Source organism: Ranitomeya variabilis, chromosome 1 (assembly GCF_051348905.1).
Source record: "Ranitomeya variabilis isolate aRanVar5 chromosome 1, aRanVar5.hap1, whole genome shotgun sequence".
NCBI lineage: Eukaryota > Metazoa > Chordata > Amphibia > Anura > Dendrobatidae > Ranitomeya > Ranitomeya variabilis.
The window spans coordinates 402,997,583-403,017,646 of NC_135232.1; the positions used below are offsets into that span (position 1 = coordinate 402,997,583).

Genomic DNA, 20,064 nt, shown 5'->3' on the forward strand with positions numbered 1-20,064 from the left:
GAACGGTGGTGTGGAATGCTGCCAGCGTCGGGTATTACCGAGGTGCACACTGGGAGTCACGTGATCGCAGGTCCTGAAGACACGTGACCGCAGGTCCTTTAGCTGTGATCAGTGGTGTGTACTTCTGAATGTGTCGCCTGAAGCTGCTCCTGCCACGCACCCTCATAGAGGGATGTGTGAAGGAGAAAGAGAAGCAGCGCGATACCACCTAATGAAGACAGCGCAGTGCTTAATGTATTGTGGATAATAAAGGTTTGTGCCTTTTTTAATCCTATTTCCTTGCATCATCTCTGCCTTAGCGCTCCGTTCAGACCGCGCTGTTTCCCTTTCTCCTACTATCCAAACAGGCATTCACAGAAAATTCGGGAAACAAGAAAACATTCCCCATGTCATTACTCCATCTCCACTGGCCTGAAGTGTTGATACCTGATAGGAAGGGTTCATCAATTCCTGCTGCTCATACCAAATTTCGGCCTTCTCGTCAGCACGGTGCGCGAGAAATCTGGGTTCAGTTGACTAGTCTTCCATGACTCGGTGATCCAAAGTTTGCGCTTTGTTGCTTGGTTGATCCTTGCTTTTCTGTTACCTTTAGACAGCCATGGTAATCAATCCTGTCACCTGCTGTGTAGTATTTCTCCTTTCTCCACTATCTGTGGATGGGGAGTACTCACTTTGCCGGTCGTTGAGGCATGCGCTGGGACACTCAGGGTTAAAACAAAAGTCCATTTGGTTTATTAATACACAGCATAAACCGAATCTCAGGTACTTGGCAACATGCAGCACCCCGTACACCGTCCAGCTCTACTGTCCCCCTTGGGTCCTCTCTGAGCCTCAGTGTGCCTAACACAGATTAGGGTTCATTAACTGCCCTTGACAACCGCACAAGTTCCCAGATACCTCTTATCCTCAGAGGCCTCCTCTCCGGAGGTATACCACAGGCCTCCTCTCTCTGGCTCAGCCTAGCTAGCACTGCCCTTGCACAAACACAGAGACTCCATCTTGGGCATTCAGACACACCCCCTTGGGTGTGGGGTATGTAGGACCTACATTGTAGGTGACCGGACCCACCCATCTCTCCAAGTCACCTGGAAGCCTTCCCAATGTATAGTAACCCTCAGCAGTAGATCTGCTGATTAAAACAAGCCCAGGCTTCCATCACAGGGCCACCCACCTCTGTGATGCATATTGCCCATTAACCAGATGGCCACCCGCCATACCACAGCTGTTATATCTCAGCTATGCCAAGTTGCAGAAAGTTGACATGTTAGTTTGTGCACCACTGCTATCTTCAGCTGAAATTTTCTTGACTGTTCCTCAGAATGATTCTTGACCTCATCTTCTGACCCTCTTCATGGACAAGTTTTGTTTGTTTGTTTTTTACATCCCTTCTTTGAATATTTTTCCTCAATCACACCATTCTTGCTATGCTCTTAGCATCATTGCATGAGAAAATTCCACAAGGTTGGTAGTTGGTGTCATTCTGGCCACAGCTAGTCTGTCTCAGATGACCATGCTGCTTTCAAATTGGCTCAGATCTCTCGATTTTTCCATTCGAATATGGATTCACACTAAAACCGAACCAATGAAAACTTGCTCTTGTGATTGTATGTGCACTTCTGGACGTGTGCTAATTTCATACATAGAAGCTCCAATCGTGAAGGTGCAGTTGTCTCGAATAGTCACCATCCAGTGTACCTTGGTTTTGCAGGGACCTCTGAATGTAGAGAGCGACTTTACTCTTTGCCTAGAATATTTAACTTGGCATTATCTTTTAGTACATCTTTAGTCCCTTCTCTGCTTCCTACTAGATGGAGGCCCAATGCTCTCGCATCGGGAGGGCAGTAATGTCACGATGGGGGCAGGCTTTGCAGTGTTGAGAATCTCTCCCTCATGTGCTCACCCACCTATCCACTGTCTCTTTCCCCATGTGCTGACTTCTCCCATCTGTGCCCTCTTCTTTGACCTGTCTACCCCATGTGCTACCCCCCTTGTCTGCTGTCTTTCTCCTTCCTGTGCTGTGTCTCCCCTGTTGTGCTCTCCCGTTTGAACTGTCTCCCTCCCTGTGCTCTGTCTCTCTCATCCCTGTGTGCTTTCTCTTTCCCCCATCTGCTGTCTTCTCCTCTCAGGTCATCTCTTCTTTGACCTATGTACCCCATGTGCTCTCGTATACGGTCCGACACAGACAATTTTTAAAATGAACTTTCGTTCATGGGAAAACCCCTTTAATGTGACCGGCTTCCTCTGCCTGTAGACAAGTCGCGCATCTGCCGCCGGGATCAGCCGAAGGATTCACTGCTCGGCTTACGGAGTATACAGTGTGTGTGGTGCGTACGGCATATACAGTTTGCGTGTGTGGTGTGACGTGTTCCACTGGTGGTACCGCGCAAGAGGCTGGTACCACCAGCAGTTTCCATATTGAGACACCCAACACTTGAGTGCCCCAATATGGAGGTCGGTGAACTTCTGCCTCTTGGAATTCTGGGATCCGGACACATCTGGACGGAACAGGATGTTCTAATCCATTTATGGTTAAGTAAAGACCACGGAAAACTGTATAGCTGCAGTGCACTGTAATGCCTTTTCGGTATTGATTCTGTTTTTGACTTACTACGTACCTTTTACCTGAAGTACAGTAGTTCTAGTAATGAAAATAATACATTTCTGTATTATACTAAATAAATTCTAACCGTAGAGCGTCACTTTAGATGGCAGTTACTGGGTCAAGATATAGAGAAAGGCAGCCATTGAAAATCTACACAGACTGTCTTCAATGGCTGCTCATAGGCTGTTTATGGGATGCCGACCAGACTGTCAGAAGTCAGCCAGTACTTTTCTGAACTTTTCTGATGGGTATCAGTGAAGCTTTAGGGAGTTTTAAGTTCTTCTGCTTCAGCAGAATCATCTTGTGTAAAGATGTTTGTACTTTTGCACGCATATTGGTGATTTAATTCTTTTCATTAAAAGACCAGTGGAGTTGCCTCCTGGCAATATCATGCCTGGGATTGTTAAATGCTTGACACATCACTTCTCAAATGACTGCTGCGTGCCATGAATTATAAATGATCTCGGCCTCTCTAATCACCCTTCTGAAGAGAAACCTTTCCACTATAAATAAGTGAACAGAATCCTATCTCTTCCTGGAGGGAATATAACCTAATAAGAAACGATATAGTAGCACTGCAGCTCAGAGGTGCACTGTTTTCCGGTACACATTTTTACTTGTATGTTTTGTTTTCCCTGTTTAAAACCAAAAAAAGTGTCAATAACAGAAATGTTGAAAAAGTGGCAATAGCATCCAAAATAGAAAAATGGAACTTCCTGATAAACAAGTCTTATTTATGCTGTTGCTTAAGAAAGACCCAACTGCTTGTCAGGGTCGAAACGTGGATGCTGTGGCTGCTTTTTCCTCATTTATTTGATTTTGTGGAGGAATAAAGTGAAAAACTCCATTAACCTGCAGATATGGGGTTAATCTGCAGGTTAATAGCATTCTGAACCTGCTTGACGCCTGCACCATGGCTAGGGGGAATAAAGTTCTGAACTTTATTCCCCCAGGAGCGTTTGGCGTTCAGTCATTGGGGTGGCGCTTCAGTCACCTCTCTGTGTATAGAGAGTGATGGCAGTAACCACTTCTTGGCACTGACTGAGAGCCTGCTGTCAGTCAGTGCTGGGGGCATAGTTACAGCTGCTGCTCTATATACAGACTGGCGCCATCCCCATGACTGAACGCTGCCGGGAGGAATAAAGTTATTTTCCTTCCAGCAGCAGGGCTCTAGTGCGTCAATGGGTAGGTTCAGAAAGCTATTATCTTGCAGATTGAGCCCATATCTTCAAGTTAATAGTGCTTTTTACAGGTTGCTTTTAAGGATCATCCTTTTTTTTTTTTTTTTTTTTTGTAATACCTGGATACCTCTTCCTCATGTGACTGTGTACTTATGGTGAGTGCTGTCCTAATTTGATCTTGTTCTTAAAGGGAATTTGTCAGAAGGAGTTTGCTATTTAATGTGAGAGCAGTTATAGAGCAAGAGAGCTGAATTAGAGAGATTTGTCACTTATTAGGCTGTGTATTGTAGTTTCACTACAATCGGTGCTTTATCCTCAGGAGATTATCACCACCTGGCTAGAACTCACATGCACAGCAGTCCAGGTGCAATGAAGGAAATAATTATTGGATCCCTTGCTGATTTTGTAAGTTTGCCCACTGACAAAGACATGAATATTATTAAGTCTTGTTTGTCAGAGGGATCAAATACTTATTTCTCACTGCAAAATGCAAATAAATGTATATAATTTGTACAATGTGATTTTCTGGATTTTATTTTTAATATTCTATCTCTCAATGTTAAAATTAGCCTCCCCTTTAAAATTATAGACTGTTCATGGGGGCAGCGGATGCAGTTTTACGACTCATCCGCTCCCCATTGTGAAGAGCGTGCCCAAGTGTGAAAGTAATACCTTCCTTCACTGTATACACTGTATAATCTCATCCCCACTACTGATTGACAGTTTACTGACAATGTACAGTGTACACAGGAAGCTAACAATCAGTGGTGTGGGAGAGGTTATACAGAGCTCAGTATTCTGATGACTGCTACATCTCCAACGGATAAAACACGGATTATAACAAAACTGCACCGAGCAAGGTAGTAAGTGATACCATTATTCTGGTTGTCTCCGATTACATAGCAAAAAACTGCTGACAGATTCCCTTTACAAACAGAACTGTGACTGAAATAAAAATGTGAGAACTCAAGGAATTTGTTCAAGTCCTTCCTTTTTAAATACTTACAGTACCAGTTCTGTACTAATATCCCCTATCCTGGCATATATGGTCCTCTCATCCCCATCCTGGTAGGCCTGGCCCCCTCATCCCTATCCTGGTATGCATGGCCCCCCTCATCCCTATCCAGGTGTGCATGGCCCCCTCATCCCTATCCAGGTGTGCATGGCCCCCTCATCCCTATCCGCATGGCCCCCTCATCCCTATCCGCATGGCCCCCTCATACCTATCCTGATATGCATGGCCCCCTCATCCCTATCCAGGTATGCATTGCCTCCTCATCCCTATCCTGGTATGCATGGCCCCCTCATCCCTATCCTGGTATGCATGGCCCCCTCATCCCTATCCTGGTATGCATGGCCCCCTCATCCCTATCCTGGTATGCATGGCCTCCTCATCTCTATCCTGGTATGCATGGCCCCCTCATCCCTATCCTGGTATGCATGGCCCCTCCCTATCCTGGTATGCATGGCCCCCTCATCCCTATCCTGGTATGCATGGCCTCCTCATCCCTATCCTGGTATGCATGGCCCCCTCATCCCTATCCTGGTATGCATGGCCCCCATCATCCCTATCCTGGTATGCATGGCCTCCTCATCTCTATCCTGGTATGCATGGCCCCCTCATCCCTATCCTGGTATGCATGGCGCCCTCATCCCTATCCTGGTATCCATGGCGCCCTCATCCCTATCCTGGTATCCATGGCCCCCTCATCCCTATCCTGGTATGCATGGCCCCCTCATGCTTTTCCTGGTATGCATGGCTCCCTCATCCTTATCCTTGTTATGCATTGCCTCCCCATCCCTATCCTGGTATGCATGGCCCATCACCCTATCCTGGTATGCATGGCTCCCTCATTCCTATCCTGGTATGCATGGTCCCCTTATCCCCATCCTGGTATGCATGGTTCCCCTCATCCCTATCCTGGTATGCAGGACTACCATCTCTGTCCTGGTATGCATGGCCCCATCCTTATCCTGGTATGTTTGGCCCCCATCCGTATCTGATTCTTGTATGCATGACCGCCATCAGAAAAACATTAAAAAAAACCCCAAACCATTATTCTTACCTTCCCTGCGCTCTCTCGCAGCGTCTTGTTCCGATGCCAGCAGCTGATTTATGCTTGTAAGCAGCACAGTGACATCATGCGCTGCTTACAAGCAGAGCAGAGCTGCATGAATACTCACTGCTCACTGTGCCGGGACTATGGGAGTGGAGAGCAGTGAATATTCATTGCTCTTTAATAGCAGACACGCTGTTAGACGCAGCCGCCTGCTTCCTGCAACTGACGGGCTTTCACATGTCCCCACTACTAAAGGGAATGAATATTCACTGCATTCCACGCCTATGTGAGTGGCGAGCAGTGAATATTCATTCCCTTAAGCGGGGACACTTAAAAGCCCGGCAGGTGCATGAAAGCCTGCGGCTAACAGCGTGTCCACTATTACAGAGAAAGTAATATTCACTGCTTTCCACTCCCATGGGCATGGAATGCAGTAAATATTAATTTCTCTTTTTAGCAGCTCCTGCCTCCTGTGACCCGTTTCTCTGCCGCTCCCCACCACAGCCAGAGCAGATATATCTCAACTATCAGGCGCACCCCCCATTTTCCTCCACATTTTTGGAGGAAAAAAGTGCATCTTATAGTCTGAAAAATACGGTACCTTCATAAGTCACATGCTTAGTGAAAGGAAGTCCACCTGTGTGCAATCTAAGGGTATGTATCCACAGTCTGGAATCCCAGTGCTTTGGACGCATCGGATACCCTGCGCCTCCCAAAGCGCTGCCCCCTTTTGTACGCGCGGTGATTCACCCATCCTTGACTGAGCCTCTCCCCAAGATAAATAGACATACTGCGGTCTAGAAAGACGCGCCACATGTCCGATTACACAGATCTGTGCCACCTGCGTGTTTGTACGCATAGTGGAGATGGGATTTCATAAAATCCCATCCACTATGCTGTAACATCTGGACGCTGCGGCCGTATGCAGCATCCAGTCGGCAACTAATACTGAAGGAATATGTGGAAACATACCCTAAGTGTCACATGGTCTGTCAGTATACACTCACCTTTTCTGAAAGGCCACAGAGGCTGCACCACTAATCAAACAACACCATGAAGACCAAGGAGATCTCCAACAAAGTTGTTGAGAAGCACAAGTCAGGGTTGGGCTATAGAAAAAATATCCCAATCTCTGATGATCCCCCAGAGCTCCATCAAATCCATTATCATCAAATGGAAAGAACTTGGTACCACAACAATCCTGCCAAGAGAGGGGTGCTGTCCAAAACCCTCAGCCCAGACAAGGAAGGCATTAATCAGAGAAGGCAGCACAGAGACCAAAGGTAACCCTGAAATAGCTGCAGAATTCCCAAGCAGAGACTGGAGTCCATACATCCACAATAAGTCATCCACTCCGTAGAAGTGGCCTTAATGAAAGAATGAGCAGAAAAAAAAGCCTTTACTTTTACACAAAAATTGTAAGGCTTGTTTTTAGGTTTGCCAAAAGACATGTGGGAGATTCCCCAAATGTATGGAGGAAGGTGCTGTGATGAGACCAAAATTTAACTCTTTGGCCACCAACGTAAACGCTATGTCTGGCTCCAAATCGGGGAAGTTCCAATCACCTGCCTGTTAGTGCTTAGATACTTTTTTTTTTTGTAAAGTCCCGGATATCACCTTTAGGGAATGGGCAAAAATCCCAGTGGCAAGATGTGGAAAGCTGATAGAGACTTCTCAAAAGCGACTTGCAGCTGTAATTGCCGCAAAAGGAGGCTCTACAAAGTACTGACTTTAGGGGGCTGAATAGTTACGCACACTGAAGTTTTCAGTTGCTTTGTTGTTAGCTTCACAAAAAAAAGGAAAACCAAATGTTCATAGTTGTAGGCATGTTCTTTACATGAACTGATGCAAAGTCTCAAAAAAACAGTGACATTCCAGGTTGTGATGAGGTAGCTAAACACGAAAAATGCTGAGCAGGGCGGCGGGTTTTGAATACTTTCGCACCTACTGTATCTCTTTAGAATCCACACCTTTATTACCCAGACAAAAGGGGGATCTGACGAACCTGGGTCGTTTTTGTGCTACTAATTTTTCCATGTAATACTACATTTCCATTGGAACATCCATTGCAATGAAATTTATGGCCGGAGCGCGATCCGGATGAAATCTGGTGGTATAAGGCTACATTCTGACGGGCTGGTTTTAATTAGACAGTCTCTTAACAATTCTATTGCCCTGAATCTGTTTGGATTGAATATACAGTAATAAGTAGCCGTTATTTTATGATGGAAATCTATGAATATCGTCGGCTCCAGTTGACCATTGTATAAAGGTGGTGGTAAGAGCATGCATTGCTCTGATTGAATATAGATGGGTTAATACTTATACTTAGAACGTACTTTTGGTAGAAAAAAATTGCCTCTTTTTTCATCCCATGTATCCCCTTTTAAAATGAAAACGAAAGCTTCAAAGTGTAAAGTGCCAAAGTTTATTTTTGTATTTTTTCGTTAATGATCTATTTGATATGATATTCTTTGCTTTCTTTCTGTTTAGATACACAGCACCTACCTTGAGAGCAATTGGCCTATTCGGGTGAGTTATTTGTTAGCCAAAACTATAGCTGTTCTTTTTCTTACAATGTCTGGTACACAAGATAAAACATGTAATTCTCAATATTTCCTATAACATCTTCCTCTTTTCTTATACTATTCTACTTCAGTGGCCACAAAACAAGTCTCCTATATTATCCTTGCCTGTTTTTCTTGGGGCATCCATATTCTTTCCTAAAGTATAAGATCAGTAGGTTTGTGGAAAGTGTCAAGGATTCAGCAGGTGTGCTGACAATCTAATGTGTATGGGGGTCTTATGAGTGTGCCATGTTGCCATATCTTTTGGTAAATGAAGATGTGGTTAAAATCAGATTTATGTGACTGGGAGATCACAGGAACTTTCTCTTATGACTCTGACTGCAGTTCACACCATGGGAGACTAAAAGTGACCATACATGTTTAGTTGTCCAATAGAATATCCCCCCATATGCATAAATGCTCATTTAGGCCGAGCGTTCATGCGTATCCAGTGTGGAGAAAGCCAATTTCAGACACAGGTGAATTCAAACTGCCCAATTGTTAACTCCCCCAAACATCACCTTCCGGAATAGTCTGGAGACCCCCCCCTTAGATACCGTAATTCTGGTTAAAGGAGCCAAAACAATGAGAAAGTCAATGAGTGAAAACTCAGTTTCTCTGACAATTTCTACCGTACGTTTTTTTGAGCTAGCAAACACCCCTCCATACTCTTATTTCTAGATTTAGTATCTCTTGAAATAGTTATGCTTGGACATGGCAACATAGTTTTCCTTAGTATATCTGTTAGATCTTGATTCAGCTAAATCTAGATTTGGACTTTGATTGAACCTTAAATATATAGCTGCTAATACTCATGTATCGTTCACTTAATTTACCGTGAAAGGCAATAAAGCATGATGTAGCGATTGCAGAGATATGTCACATCCTGGGTTTCTTGGTATACCTTTGATAAAATCACTGCTTTATTGGCAGGAGATTACAACTAGAGGACCAGTAGACCTACTGCCATGTAGTCCTCCATATTTATGAGTTCTGTCTAACCCCGCCACCAGCACTGATTGGAAAATTTCTGCCTATGCACTGTGTACCCCAAAAGCTGCCAATCAGTGATGTGGTCGGGGTTATACAGAGCTCAGCATTCAGAGACCTGGTAGATCCACAGCAGATAAAACGGTGATTTTCTTAAAACTACAGCAAGCTGCCTAGTAAGTGATACTTTTCTGGAATCAGGGTCTCTGCTGCTATATTATGCTGATCTCAGATGGGGTAGCAGACCCCGGTGAGCGGTGACAGATTCCCTGAAAGGTCTGCACATAGGACAGCACTTGGTCTTCTTTAGTAGGGCTACACTAAATACATTTTTGTGATGTTTTAATTTTTCTAGTTTGTGCTGAAAGCTAAACTTCAGTCTTATGGACCTATTTCTTTCCCAATTTGTAGTATTCTGCTATAGACAAGATCGGCCAAAATGTTGCTGTTTCTGGAAAATGTGGATTTGCACACTACTCTTTACTAACAAAAAAATGGAAGCTGTTTGGGAATATCACGCAAGTAAGTTACCTGACATTAATGCGCCAAAGGAAATAATATCCACTAAAAGGAGAAAAAAGCAATGAACATTGCAATATACAGGTCCTTCTCAAAAAATTAGCATATAGTGTTAAATTTCATTATTTACCATAATGTAATGATTACAATTAAACTTTCATATACTATAGATTCATTATCCACCAACTGAAATTTGTCAGGTCTTTTATTGTTTTAATACTGATGATTTTGGCATACAACTCCTGATAACCCAAAAAACCTGTCTCAATAAATTAGCATATTTCACCCGACCAATCAAATAAAAGTGTTTTTTAATACCAAACAAAAAAACCATCAAATAATAATGTTCAGTTATGCACTCAATACTTGGACGGGAATCCTTTGGCAGAAATGACTGCTTCAATGCGGCGTGGCATGGAGGCAATCAGCCTGTGACACTGCTGAGATGTTATGGAGGCCCAGGATGCTTCAATAGCGGCCTTAAGCTCATCCAGAGTGTTGGGTCTTGCGTCTCTCAACTTTCTCTTCACAATATCCCACAGATTCTCTATGGGGTTCAGGTCAGGAGAGTTGGCAGGCCAATTGAGCACAGTAATACCATGGTCAGTAAACCATTTACCAGTGGTTTTGGCACTGTGAGCAGGTGCCAGGTCGTGCTGAAAAATGAAATCTTCATCTCCATAAAGCATTTCAGCCGATGGAAGCATGAAGTGCTCCAAAATCTCCTGATAGCTGGCTGCATTGACCCTGCCCTTGATGAAACACAGTGGACCAACACCAGCAGATGACATGGCACCCCACACCATCACTGACTGTGGGTACTTGACACTGGACTTCAGGCATTTTGGCATTTCCTTCTCCCCAGTCTTCCTCCAGACTCTGGCACCTTGATTTCCGAGTGACATGCAAAATTTGCTTTCATCAGAAAAAAGTACTTGGGACCACTTAGCAACAGTCCAGTGCTGCTTCTCTGTAGCCCAGGTCAGGCGCTTCTGCCGCTGTTTATGGTTCAAAAGTGGCTTTACCTGGGGAATGCGGCACCTGTAGCCCATTTCCTGCACACGCCTGTGCACGGTGGCTCTGGATGTTTCCACACCAGACTCAGTCCACTGCTTCCTCAGGTTCCGGTCACCTCTTCTCGTTGTACAGCGTTTTCTGCCACATTGTTTCCTTCCAACAGACTTACCATTGAGGTGCCTTGATACAGCACTCTGGGAACAGCCTATTTGTTGAGAAATTTCTTTCTGGGTCTTACCCTCTTGCTTGAGGGTGTCAATGATGGCCTTCTTGACATCTGTCAGGTCGCTAGTCTTACCCATGATGGGGGTTTTGAGTAATGAACCAGGCAGGGAGTTTTTAAAAGCCTCAGGTATCTTTTGCATGTGTTTAGAGTTAATTAGTTGATTCAGAAGATTAGGGTAATAGGTCATTTAGAGAACCTTTTCTTGATATGCTAATTTATTGAGACAGGTTTTTTGGGTTATCAGGAGTTGTATGCCAAAATCATCAGTATTAAAACAATAAAAGACCTGACAAATTTCAGTTGGTGGATAATGAATCTATAGTATATGAAAGTTTACTTGTAATCATTACATTATGGTAAATAATGAAATTTAACACTATATGCTAATTTTTTGAGAAGGACCTGTACTCACGTGGTCAAATTTGTTGGTACCCCTTGTTTAATGACAGAAAAACCCACAATGTCACAGAAATAACTTGAATCTGACAAAAGTAAAATAAAAGATCTATGTAAATGAACAAATGAAAGTCAGACATTGCTTTTCAACCATGCTTCCACAGAATTTTTAAAAGAATAAAACTCATGAAATAGGCCTGGACAGAGATGATGGTGCCTCTGAAAATAATGTGAGAAAAGAGACATGTTAAATCACAGTGTGTTCACTAACTAGCATCACAGGTTTCTACAATTTTGGAAGCCAAACCTTCTTGGCTGCTTCTTCTTTTGGAATCAGTGAGTGGGCCTGTATATAGGCTACAGATACTCACTGTGCTGTTTGGTGACATAGTGTGTATCACACACATTGACCAGAGGAAGCAAAGGAAAGAGTTCTCAGGAGATTAGAAAGAAAATTATAGACAAACACGTTAAAGGTAAGAGTTATAAGACCATCTCCAAGCAGCTTGATGTTCCTGTGACTACAGTTGCATATATTATTCAGAAATTTAAGATCCATGGACTGTAGCCAACCTCCCTGGACGTGGCTGCAGTAGGAAAATTGATGATAAATCAAAGAGACGGATAATACGAATTGTAACAAAAGAGCCCAGAAAAACTTCTAAACAGATTAAAGGTGAACTTCAAGCTCAAGGAACATCAGTGTCAGATCGCACCATCTGTCGTTGTATGAGCCAAAGTGGACTTCATGGGAGACCACCAAGGAGGATACCATTGGTGAAAAAATAATCATAAAAAAACCAGACTGGAATTTGGCAAACTACATATTGACAAGCCACAATGCTTCTGGGAGAATATCTTATGAACAGATGAAACAAAAATTTTACTTTTTGGCAAGGCGCATCAGCTCTATGTTCACAGACGGAAAACTGAAGCATATCAAGAAAAGAACACTGTCCCTACTGGGAAACATGGAGGAGGCTCTGCTATCTTTTGGGGCTGCTTTGCTACATCTTGCACAGGGTGTCTAGAATCTGTGCAGGGTACAATGAAATCTCAAGACTACCAAGGGATTCTAGAGAGAAATGTGCTGCCCAGTGTCAGAAAGCTTGGTCTCAGTCGCAGGTCATAGGTCTTGGAACAGAATACTGACCCAAAACACACAGCTAAAAACACCCAAGAATGGCTAAGAGGAAAACATTGGACTATTCTGAAGTGGCCTTCTATGAGCTCTGACCAAAATCCTATTGTGCGTCTTTGGAAAGAGCTGAAACATGCCATCTGGAAAAGGCAACCTTCAAACACGAGACAAATGGAGCAGTTTGCTCTTGAGGAGTGGACCAAAATACCTGTCGAGAGGTGCAGAAGTCTCATTGACGGTTACAGGAATCGTGTGATTACCTCAAAGGGTTGTGCAACAAAATACTAAGTTAAGGTTCCAGGCCTATTTCATGAGTTTTTGTTTTTAAATTCTGTGGAAGCATGGTTGAAAAGCAATGTCTGACTTTCATTGATTCATTTTCATAGATTTTTTTATTTATTATTACTTTTGTCAGATTCAAGTTATTTCTGTGACCAGTGTGCTTTTTTCTGTCATTAAACGAGGGGGAACAAGAATCTGCAAAAACCCTAGTCCATGCCCTCATCATCTCTCGCCTTGACTACTGCAACCTTCTGCTCTGTGGCCTCCCCTCAAACACTCTCGCACCCCTCCAATCTATTCTAAACTCTGCTGCCCGACTAATCCACCTGTCCCCCCGCTATTCTACGGCCTCTCCCCTCTGTCAATCCCTTCACTGGCTCCCCATTGCCCAGAGACTCCAGTACAAAACCCTAACCATGACGTACAAAGCCATCCACAACCTGTCTCCTCCTTACATCTGCGACCTCATCTCCCGGTACTTTCCTACACGCAACCTCCGATCCTCACAAGATCTCCTTCTCTACTCCCCTCTTATCTCCTCTTCCCACAATCGCATACAAGATTTCTCTCGCGTATCACCCCTACTCTGGAACCCTCTACCACAACACATCAGACTCTCGCCCACCATCGAAACCTTCAAAAAGAATCTGAAGACCCACCTCTTCCGACAAGCCTACAACCTGCAGTAACCACTGATCGACCAAACCGCTGCATGACCAGCTCTACCCTCACCTACTGTATTCTCACCCATCCCTTGTAGATTGTGAGCCTTCGCGGGCAGGGTCCTCTCTCCTACTGTACCAGTTATGACTTGTATTGTTCAAGATTATTGTACTTGTTATTATGTATACCCCTCCTCACTTGTAAAGCGCCATGGAATAAATGGCGCTATAACAATAAATAATAATAATAATAATAATAATAATTTTGACCACATGTGTGCTACCTATGATGGAGAATTTTCAGCTTCCAGCAGAGTTTGTGCTCATGATCGGATGGGCTGGGGATAGCTCTGTTGAGGGTAGGCTGGCCTTACTTTGGAAAGCTTTTCCTGATCCCATAGGGCAGGGTTAAATTCTGTCATCAAATCTAAATTTACAGACTCTGTATGGAGCCGTAATCTGCTAGTGTGTATGATCCCTAGTGTCTGGAATACTTGTGAATTGTGAAAAATGAGATGACAGCTTATAACTAGACAGCAGGGGGAGGAGCTCTTTCCTTAGCTCCTCCCTCCATAGAATTGTAGCATCTGACATCTGCTATCTGTGATGGGAAGGTCTTTCTTCACTGACTACAGATTTTACCTCAGAATTGAGATTTCTGACTGATCAGTAGTGTCAGAGAAAGGAGCTAATATTTCTGATAAGATATTACAAAGTTTCTTATTTTCATGTGTACCGAGTACCGTTGATTTGTGAAATAATAATTAAAATGACGGTTATGCTTTTTGTTAAAAAAATAAAAATAAAAATTAAATACATTAATTTAACTTTAAGTAAAAGCCTGTGACACTGCCAGTTCACTTACCCTACAGGGGTTTTCCCACCAACAAAGTACATTTTAATCAACAGATCTTAGAATAATAATGATTTCCACAATTGGATGTGTTAAATAAAATTTCCCTGTGCTGAGATAATCTTATAAATGTGCCCCTGCTGTGTACTGTGTAATGGCTGTGTCTGACCGTACTGGAACATGGTCTGATCATACCACATCTCCTGGGCAGGGGAGGAGAAAGAGAGTATACAGACATTACAGCACGGGATCGCAGCTGATTCTTTCTGGGAGGTAAAACATCTCATTGCTTGTTTAAAACATGTTTTACCTCCCAGAAAGAATAATTTGCGATCCCTTGCTGTAATGTCTGTACACTTTTTTGCTTCCTCCCCTGCCCAGAAGCTGTGGTATGATCAGACCATGTTCCTGTACGGTCAGACACAGCCATTACACAGCACACAGCAGGGGCACATTTATAAGATTATCTCAGCACAGGGACATTTTTTTTAACAAATCCAGTTGTGGAACTTATTATTATTCCAAGATATAGTGAATAAAATGTACTTTGTTCAATTAACCCCTTTAATGTTGATTTCTTTCTGATCTGTAAAGATGCCATGATGAGTTCCTATAATCCTCTTGCAATGGGGGGATACTGCAGGCAGTACAGGTGGGGAGTAACAGGCTATATCTTTTCCTGTTGTCACTTGTAGCTTCCCCTTCCCACCACGTCTCCATTACATGGAGAGCAGAATGAAAAGTTTTACTTCCTCGTTGTGTGTCTGACTTGAAGTGATTTCTGCATCCTGGACATTGTATCTAGAGCTTTGATCTAGGTGTCAATCGATCATTCTGGGCTTCAATATATTGGGAACATGTTAAACACACTAGCATGTCTGGACGACCGTTTACAGTGTATGGTTGATGCAAGATGGATTGGGCATCGTAGTGAAGTCTGGCAAAATGTTTGGTAATGCAAGTATTCGGGGGCCGCGGTAACCTATGGGCTGACACAATACAATGTGCTAGGCCATGTCATAAGCCAGTCTGCTGCTGTTAATAGCCAGTGGGTTAGTCCTATTGTAAATCCAAGGCGCTACTGCGGCAATAAGGAATATACTGAGGATTTTACACAGATCTTTTACAGAGCCTGTGAATTTGGTCATTCCTGACAATATCCTTAGCTCTTGCCTCATTTGCGGATTAAAGTGTGAAACGGACAACATAATGCTCTCCAGACTGACATTAGGGAGGCCTGTATTATTCCCATATGCCAAGCTTGGTTTTCCTTTTTCTAAATGTTTGCACTTAAAACAATGTAGTAACGCCTTCTGCCATATGTTTTCAGGAACAGAACATGATGGTGACAGGAGGCCTGGCTTGGTGGAATGACTTCATTGTTCTGGCATGTTATAACTTAAATGATCGTCAAGAGGAGGTAAATGTTTTGTTTCAGGTTTTTTTTTTATAAATCCATTAAAGGGATTGTCTGACAGTATTTTGTTTAGGCCTGGATTGATTAGAAATGTTTAACAATGCTATACCCACCTTCCAGCGTAACTGTGAATCCAGGGCAGCCCACTCTGGAAGTCTCCGCCGGCTCCAGGAGTGGTGTCTCCATAGTTCGGAAGTCACAGCACCGCTGCAGCCAGTGATTGGCTGCATCGGTCAGGTGACTAGAGGAGCGTGTTATCAGACGTTTCTCTGATGATGTGTGCTGTGACTTCCGAACAGATACTGCTAACTGTGCCCATGCGGGAGCTGGAAGGGGAGCATGTCTCCATTTCTTATTTTTAATCAGTCCACTGCTTAAAAAAATTAAAAATGACTGTTTTACAAATCCCTTCCAATAATACATCTGCATTAGTATCTCAAGCGATATAAAGTGTTTATTTTAACTTTCCTATTCTAGCAATGTCTACCCTTCAAGATATTTGACCTCGGCTTTCTTTCCTCAGCTACGGGTTTATCTTCGTACATCCAATCTTGACAATGCTTTTGCATATGTCACCAAAGTGCAGTTGGAGACTTTGCTTCTCAGCGTGTTCAGAGATATGTTGATTATTTTTCGAGCCGACTGTTCTTTCTGCCTTTATAGTATTGAAAGAAAATCTGAAGGGTGAGTTATTTGAAGGCATCAAGATTTTAGTTTTTCTGTTAGCGCACGTAAAACACAATATTTTTTCATTTGGAAATCTTGTAACTAATCCTCTTGTTTCTCGATATTGCTGTTCGTATTTGTTACTTTGCTCCAAGGCTGTTCTTACCATTTCTTCTTGGAACGTGCACCTAATGTGCCCAGTGCTAGTTGGGTAGCATAGCCATCACCTAGACATCTTGTAAAGGGAATGATTCCTAGTACTGTGCAGTCCAGCCAATAAGAATCAGGACACGTGTATATACCTGTGTGTGTGTATATATATAATATATTAAAACCTACATTTTTCGTCTCGTTGTAATTGTTTGCTTTCATTGCTGCAGTCCTCATCCTTTGGTCTGTTTACAAGTCCTCCAGGAAGTGTCCATGTCTCGGTACATTCCCCATCCTTCACTCGTGGTATCCATAACCCTAACGTCTGTGAGGACAGAGACTGGCATCTCACTGAAAATGCCCCAGCAGGTGGAGTACCTCTGCTTTAATACTGTCCATAACCCGGCTTCATCCCAAGATGAATAGTGCTAGCTTTATGCCTTTTCTTGTAGGCGTGTGACGCAGAAAGCATTATGTTGAATCTAGCAGGCCAGCTAATAATGCTACAACGGGATCGGTCAGGTCCTCAGATCCGTGAAAAAGAAGCCAATTCACAGCAGCGGAAACTTGTAAGTAAGCAATTCTAGCTTTAAGTATTTTTATAGCTAACAGCCCTTACTCAAAGCGTCAAAACTTTGTAGACACGTGTCCACGTAGCAAGGTAGAAGCAGCTGTGTACATAGCTCCGCACAGTCGTGTAGTTCACATAACTGCAGTAAAGCGACACTTCCTTTTTATGAACAAGCAATTGGCGCCCTCTACAGCATTAATGAGTTACAGCAACTTCAGTTTTATAATTATAGTCACTTGAGTTTTTTATGTGAAGTTTATTTCAAGTCCTTTTAATTGTTTTCCTGATCCGGCGTTCAGCTATCTTTGCAATAAAATAATAATTTTTATTTCTGTAGCACCAATATATTCCACAGCACTTTATAATTCAGAGGGGACAATAAAGACATTACAGAGTAACACATAATTCAACACCCACCAATAGGAGTGAGGTCCCTGCTCACAATCTATGAGATGATTTAACGCCCTCAAATGGTATCAATTCTGATGTGAAAATCTGATCACAAATTTGTGAAAATAACCTAATAGAGCTTTCTTTCTTGTCATTTGGATTTGTATCTGTTTACTTCACCCGTGCAAAATAAAGTGTTAGTTCTGAAATTTCCAGAACTATTATCAATCTAGTCCTAAAATGCAGATTTACCCATGTTTACAGTTACTCTGCTTTATTTAAGCTGCCATTTTGTGCTCCGGTGGTCCTAGCACAGTCTGTGGAAAATGTCTGGAGCACCTGTCGGGCCAACAAGCAAAAACGCCATTTGTTGGAGGCATTGTGGCTTAGCTGCGGCGGAGCAGGCATGAAGGTTTGGCTTCCACTGTTCCCCAGAGATCATCGCAAACCACATTCCTTCCTTTCCAGACGGATAATGCTGCCTTTTCACATCAACATTTACCCACTTGCAGTCCTGTTTGAAGATGCTCTGGTTCTCGGAGCAATCAATGAAACTGTGGCTTATGACTGTTTGAACAACCGTGGCTCTCCAGCTGAACATTTGGAGGTTCAGTTCCCTTACTGTATTGTAGAGAGGACCTCTCAGATCTACCTCCACCACATCCTAAGACAACTGTTAGTCAGGAATTTAGGAGAGCAGGCTTTGCTCTTAGCCCACTCGTGTGCCTCTTTACCCTATTTCCCACATGTGCTAGAACTCATGCTACATGAAGTATTGGAAGAAGAAGCTACCTCACGGGAACCCATTCCCGACCCACTGCTCCCCACTGTGGCTAAATTCATCACGGAGTTCCCCCTTTTTCTTCAGACAGTGGTACATTGTGCTCGGAAGACAGAATATGCTCTTTGGAATTACCTATTTGCTGCTGTTGGCAACCCTAAGGACTTGTTTGAGGAGTGCCTAATGGCTCAGGACCTTGACACTGCTGCCTCTTATCTCATCATTCTCCAGGTAGTAATATATGTAACGCACATCACACTTGTTAGCTATTAAATTATACTGTTGAAATTTGTTTGCTTCCTAAACCCTAAAAATGTAATTACAGTCATCCGTCAACTGCTCTGACATTGTATATATGTGTATATATATATGTAAGTATTTATATATATATATATATATATATATATATATATATATATATATATATATATATATATATATATATATATATATATATATATATATAATCTATGTGTGTATATATATTCATTTACGGTTAAAAGTGGAAATTAACCTGTATCTTTTGTTACAGAACATGGAGGCAGCAGCGGTAAGCAGACAACATGCAACTCTCCTATTTAACACTGCACTAGAGCAGGGAAAGTGGGATCTTTGCAGGCACATGATAAGGTTTCTGAAGGCTATCGGATCTGGTGAATGTGAGACCCCTCCAGCTACCCCTACTTCACAGGTTTGTATTAGTGGGAATACCATTTCAAAGTATCAATTTATTCTGCAAAGGTCTTAAATCAGGAAGTGATTGGTAGTTGTTAAACAAAAAATCAAGAAAAAATAACCGTAAATTCTGAATCCCCCACTTCAATTTAAAGGGTTTCACATATTTTCCTGATCAATGAAAAGTACAGGCATCCTGGTACCTCCATATTGGAAAGTGCTGCGCATGTAGTTTTCAGTTACCACACTTCCACTTGTCTGCCTTTTGTGGCTCAGCTCTGTCAATTATGCAGCTTTATAGACACCATGGAACTGTTCACATCAGAACTACTCCTATTCCATTTAGTATGTATAGAATAGTGATTGTATCATGACTTAAAGGAACACCCTATATTTTTTTCTTTAAATGTGTAATGTAGCATAGGCAATTAATAAAGTAAGATCAATAGACCCTTGTGCACGACCTGTGTATTCTTGTTTAATTTGATGGGCCATTTATGGATTGTCTGCCATCTTGATTCCTTCTATCTGTCCCTTTTATATAGTTCCCTTAATGACATGAAAAATCACTATTTGTAGTATGGATGACCTCCCATAACATCACACCTGCTCTGCAATGTTATTCCTTTTCTAATTACAGAAGTTGATGGATCAATGACATTAAAATTCTGTCCCCTCTCACACTGCGGAGACTCAATGTATCCTGCCTTATGCTTGTGACCGGTTTCTCCCTGACAGCTCATACAAGCAGGAGGCAGTGAAGACGAGCTAACATTGCATAGGAATACGGAGGAGATAATACACTTAGCCTTTACAGATAATATGGACAGTTAGTATTAGTCGATAGGTCTCTACCTCTGCAACTAGTAAGTGTATGGGTTTGGCTGTATTATTGCACTCTTATAAAAGGCATTAACA

At 42.7% G+C, this 20,064-nt stretch overlaps 1 protein-coding gene across 3 annotated transcripts in view; it reads left to right on the top strand.

Annotated features, from left to right (window-relative positions):
• Positions 1 to 20,064, top strand: part of RIC1 (RIC1 partner of RAB6A GEF complex) — a 214,826-nt gene that overhangs the window by 177,805 nt on the left and 16,957 nt on the right. For all 3 annotated transcript variants that reach the window (XM_077249171.1, XM_077249169.1, XM_077249172.1), the window contains 8 exons: positions 8,337 to 8,375; positions 9,812 to 9,922; positions 15,827 to 15,916; positions 16,437 to 16,597; positions 16,960 to 17,098; positions 17,182 to 17,298; positions 17,974 to 18,702; positions 19,004 to 19,162. In XM_077249171.1, the coding sequence (XP_077105286.1) occupies positions 8,337 to 8,375; positions 9,812 to 9,922; positions 15,827 to 15,916; positions 16,437 to 16,597; positions 16,960 to 17,098; positions 17,182 to 17,298; positions 17,974 to 18,702; positions 19,004 to 19,162 (1,545 nt within the window). The remainder of the gene's footprint in view (positions 1 to 8,336; positions 8,376 to 9,811; positions 9,923 to 15,826; positions 15,917 to 16,436; positions 16,598 to 16,959; positions 17,099 to 17,181; positions 17,299 to 17,973; positions 18,703 to 19,003; positions 19,163 to 20,064) is intronic.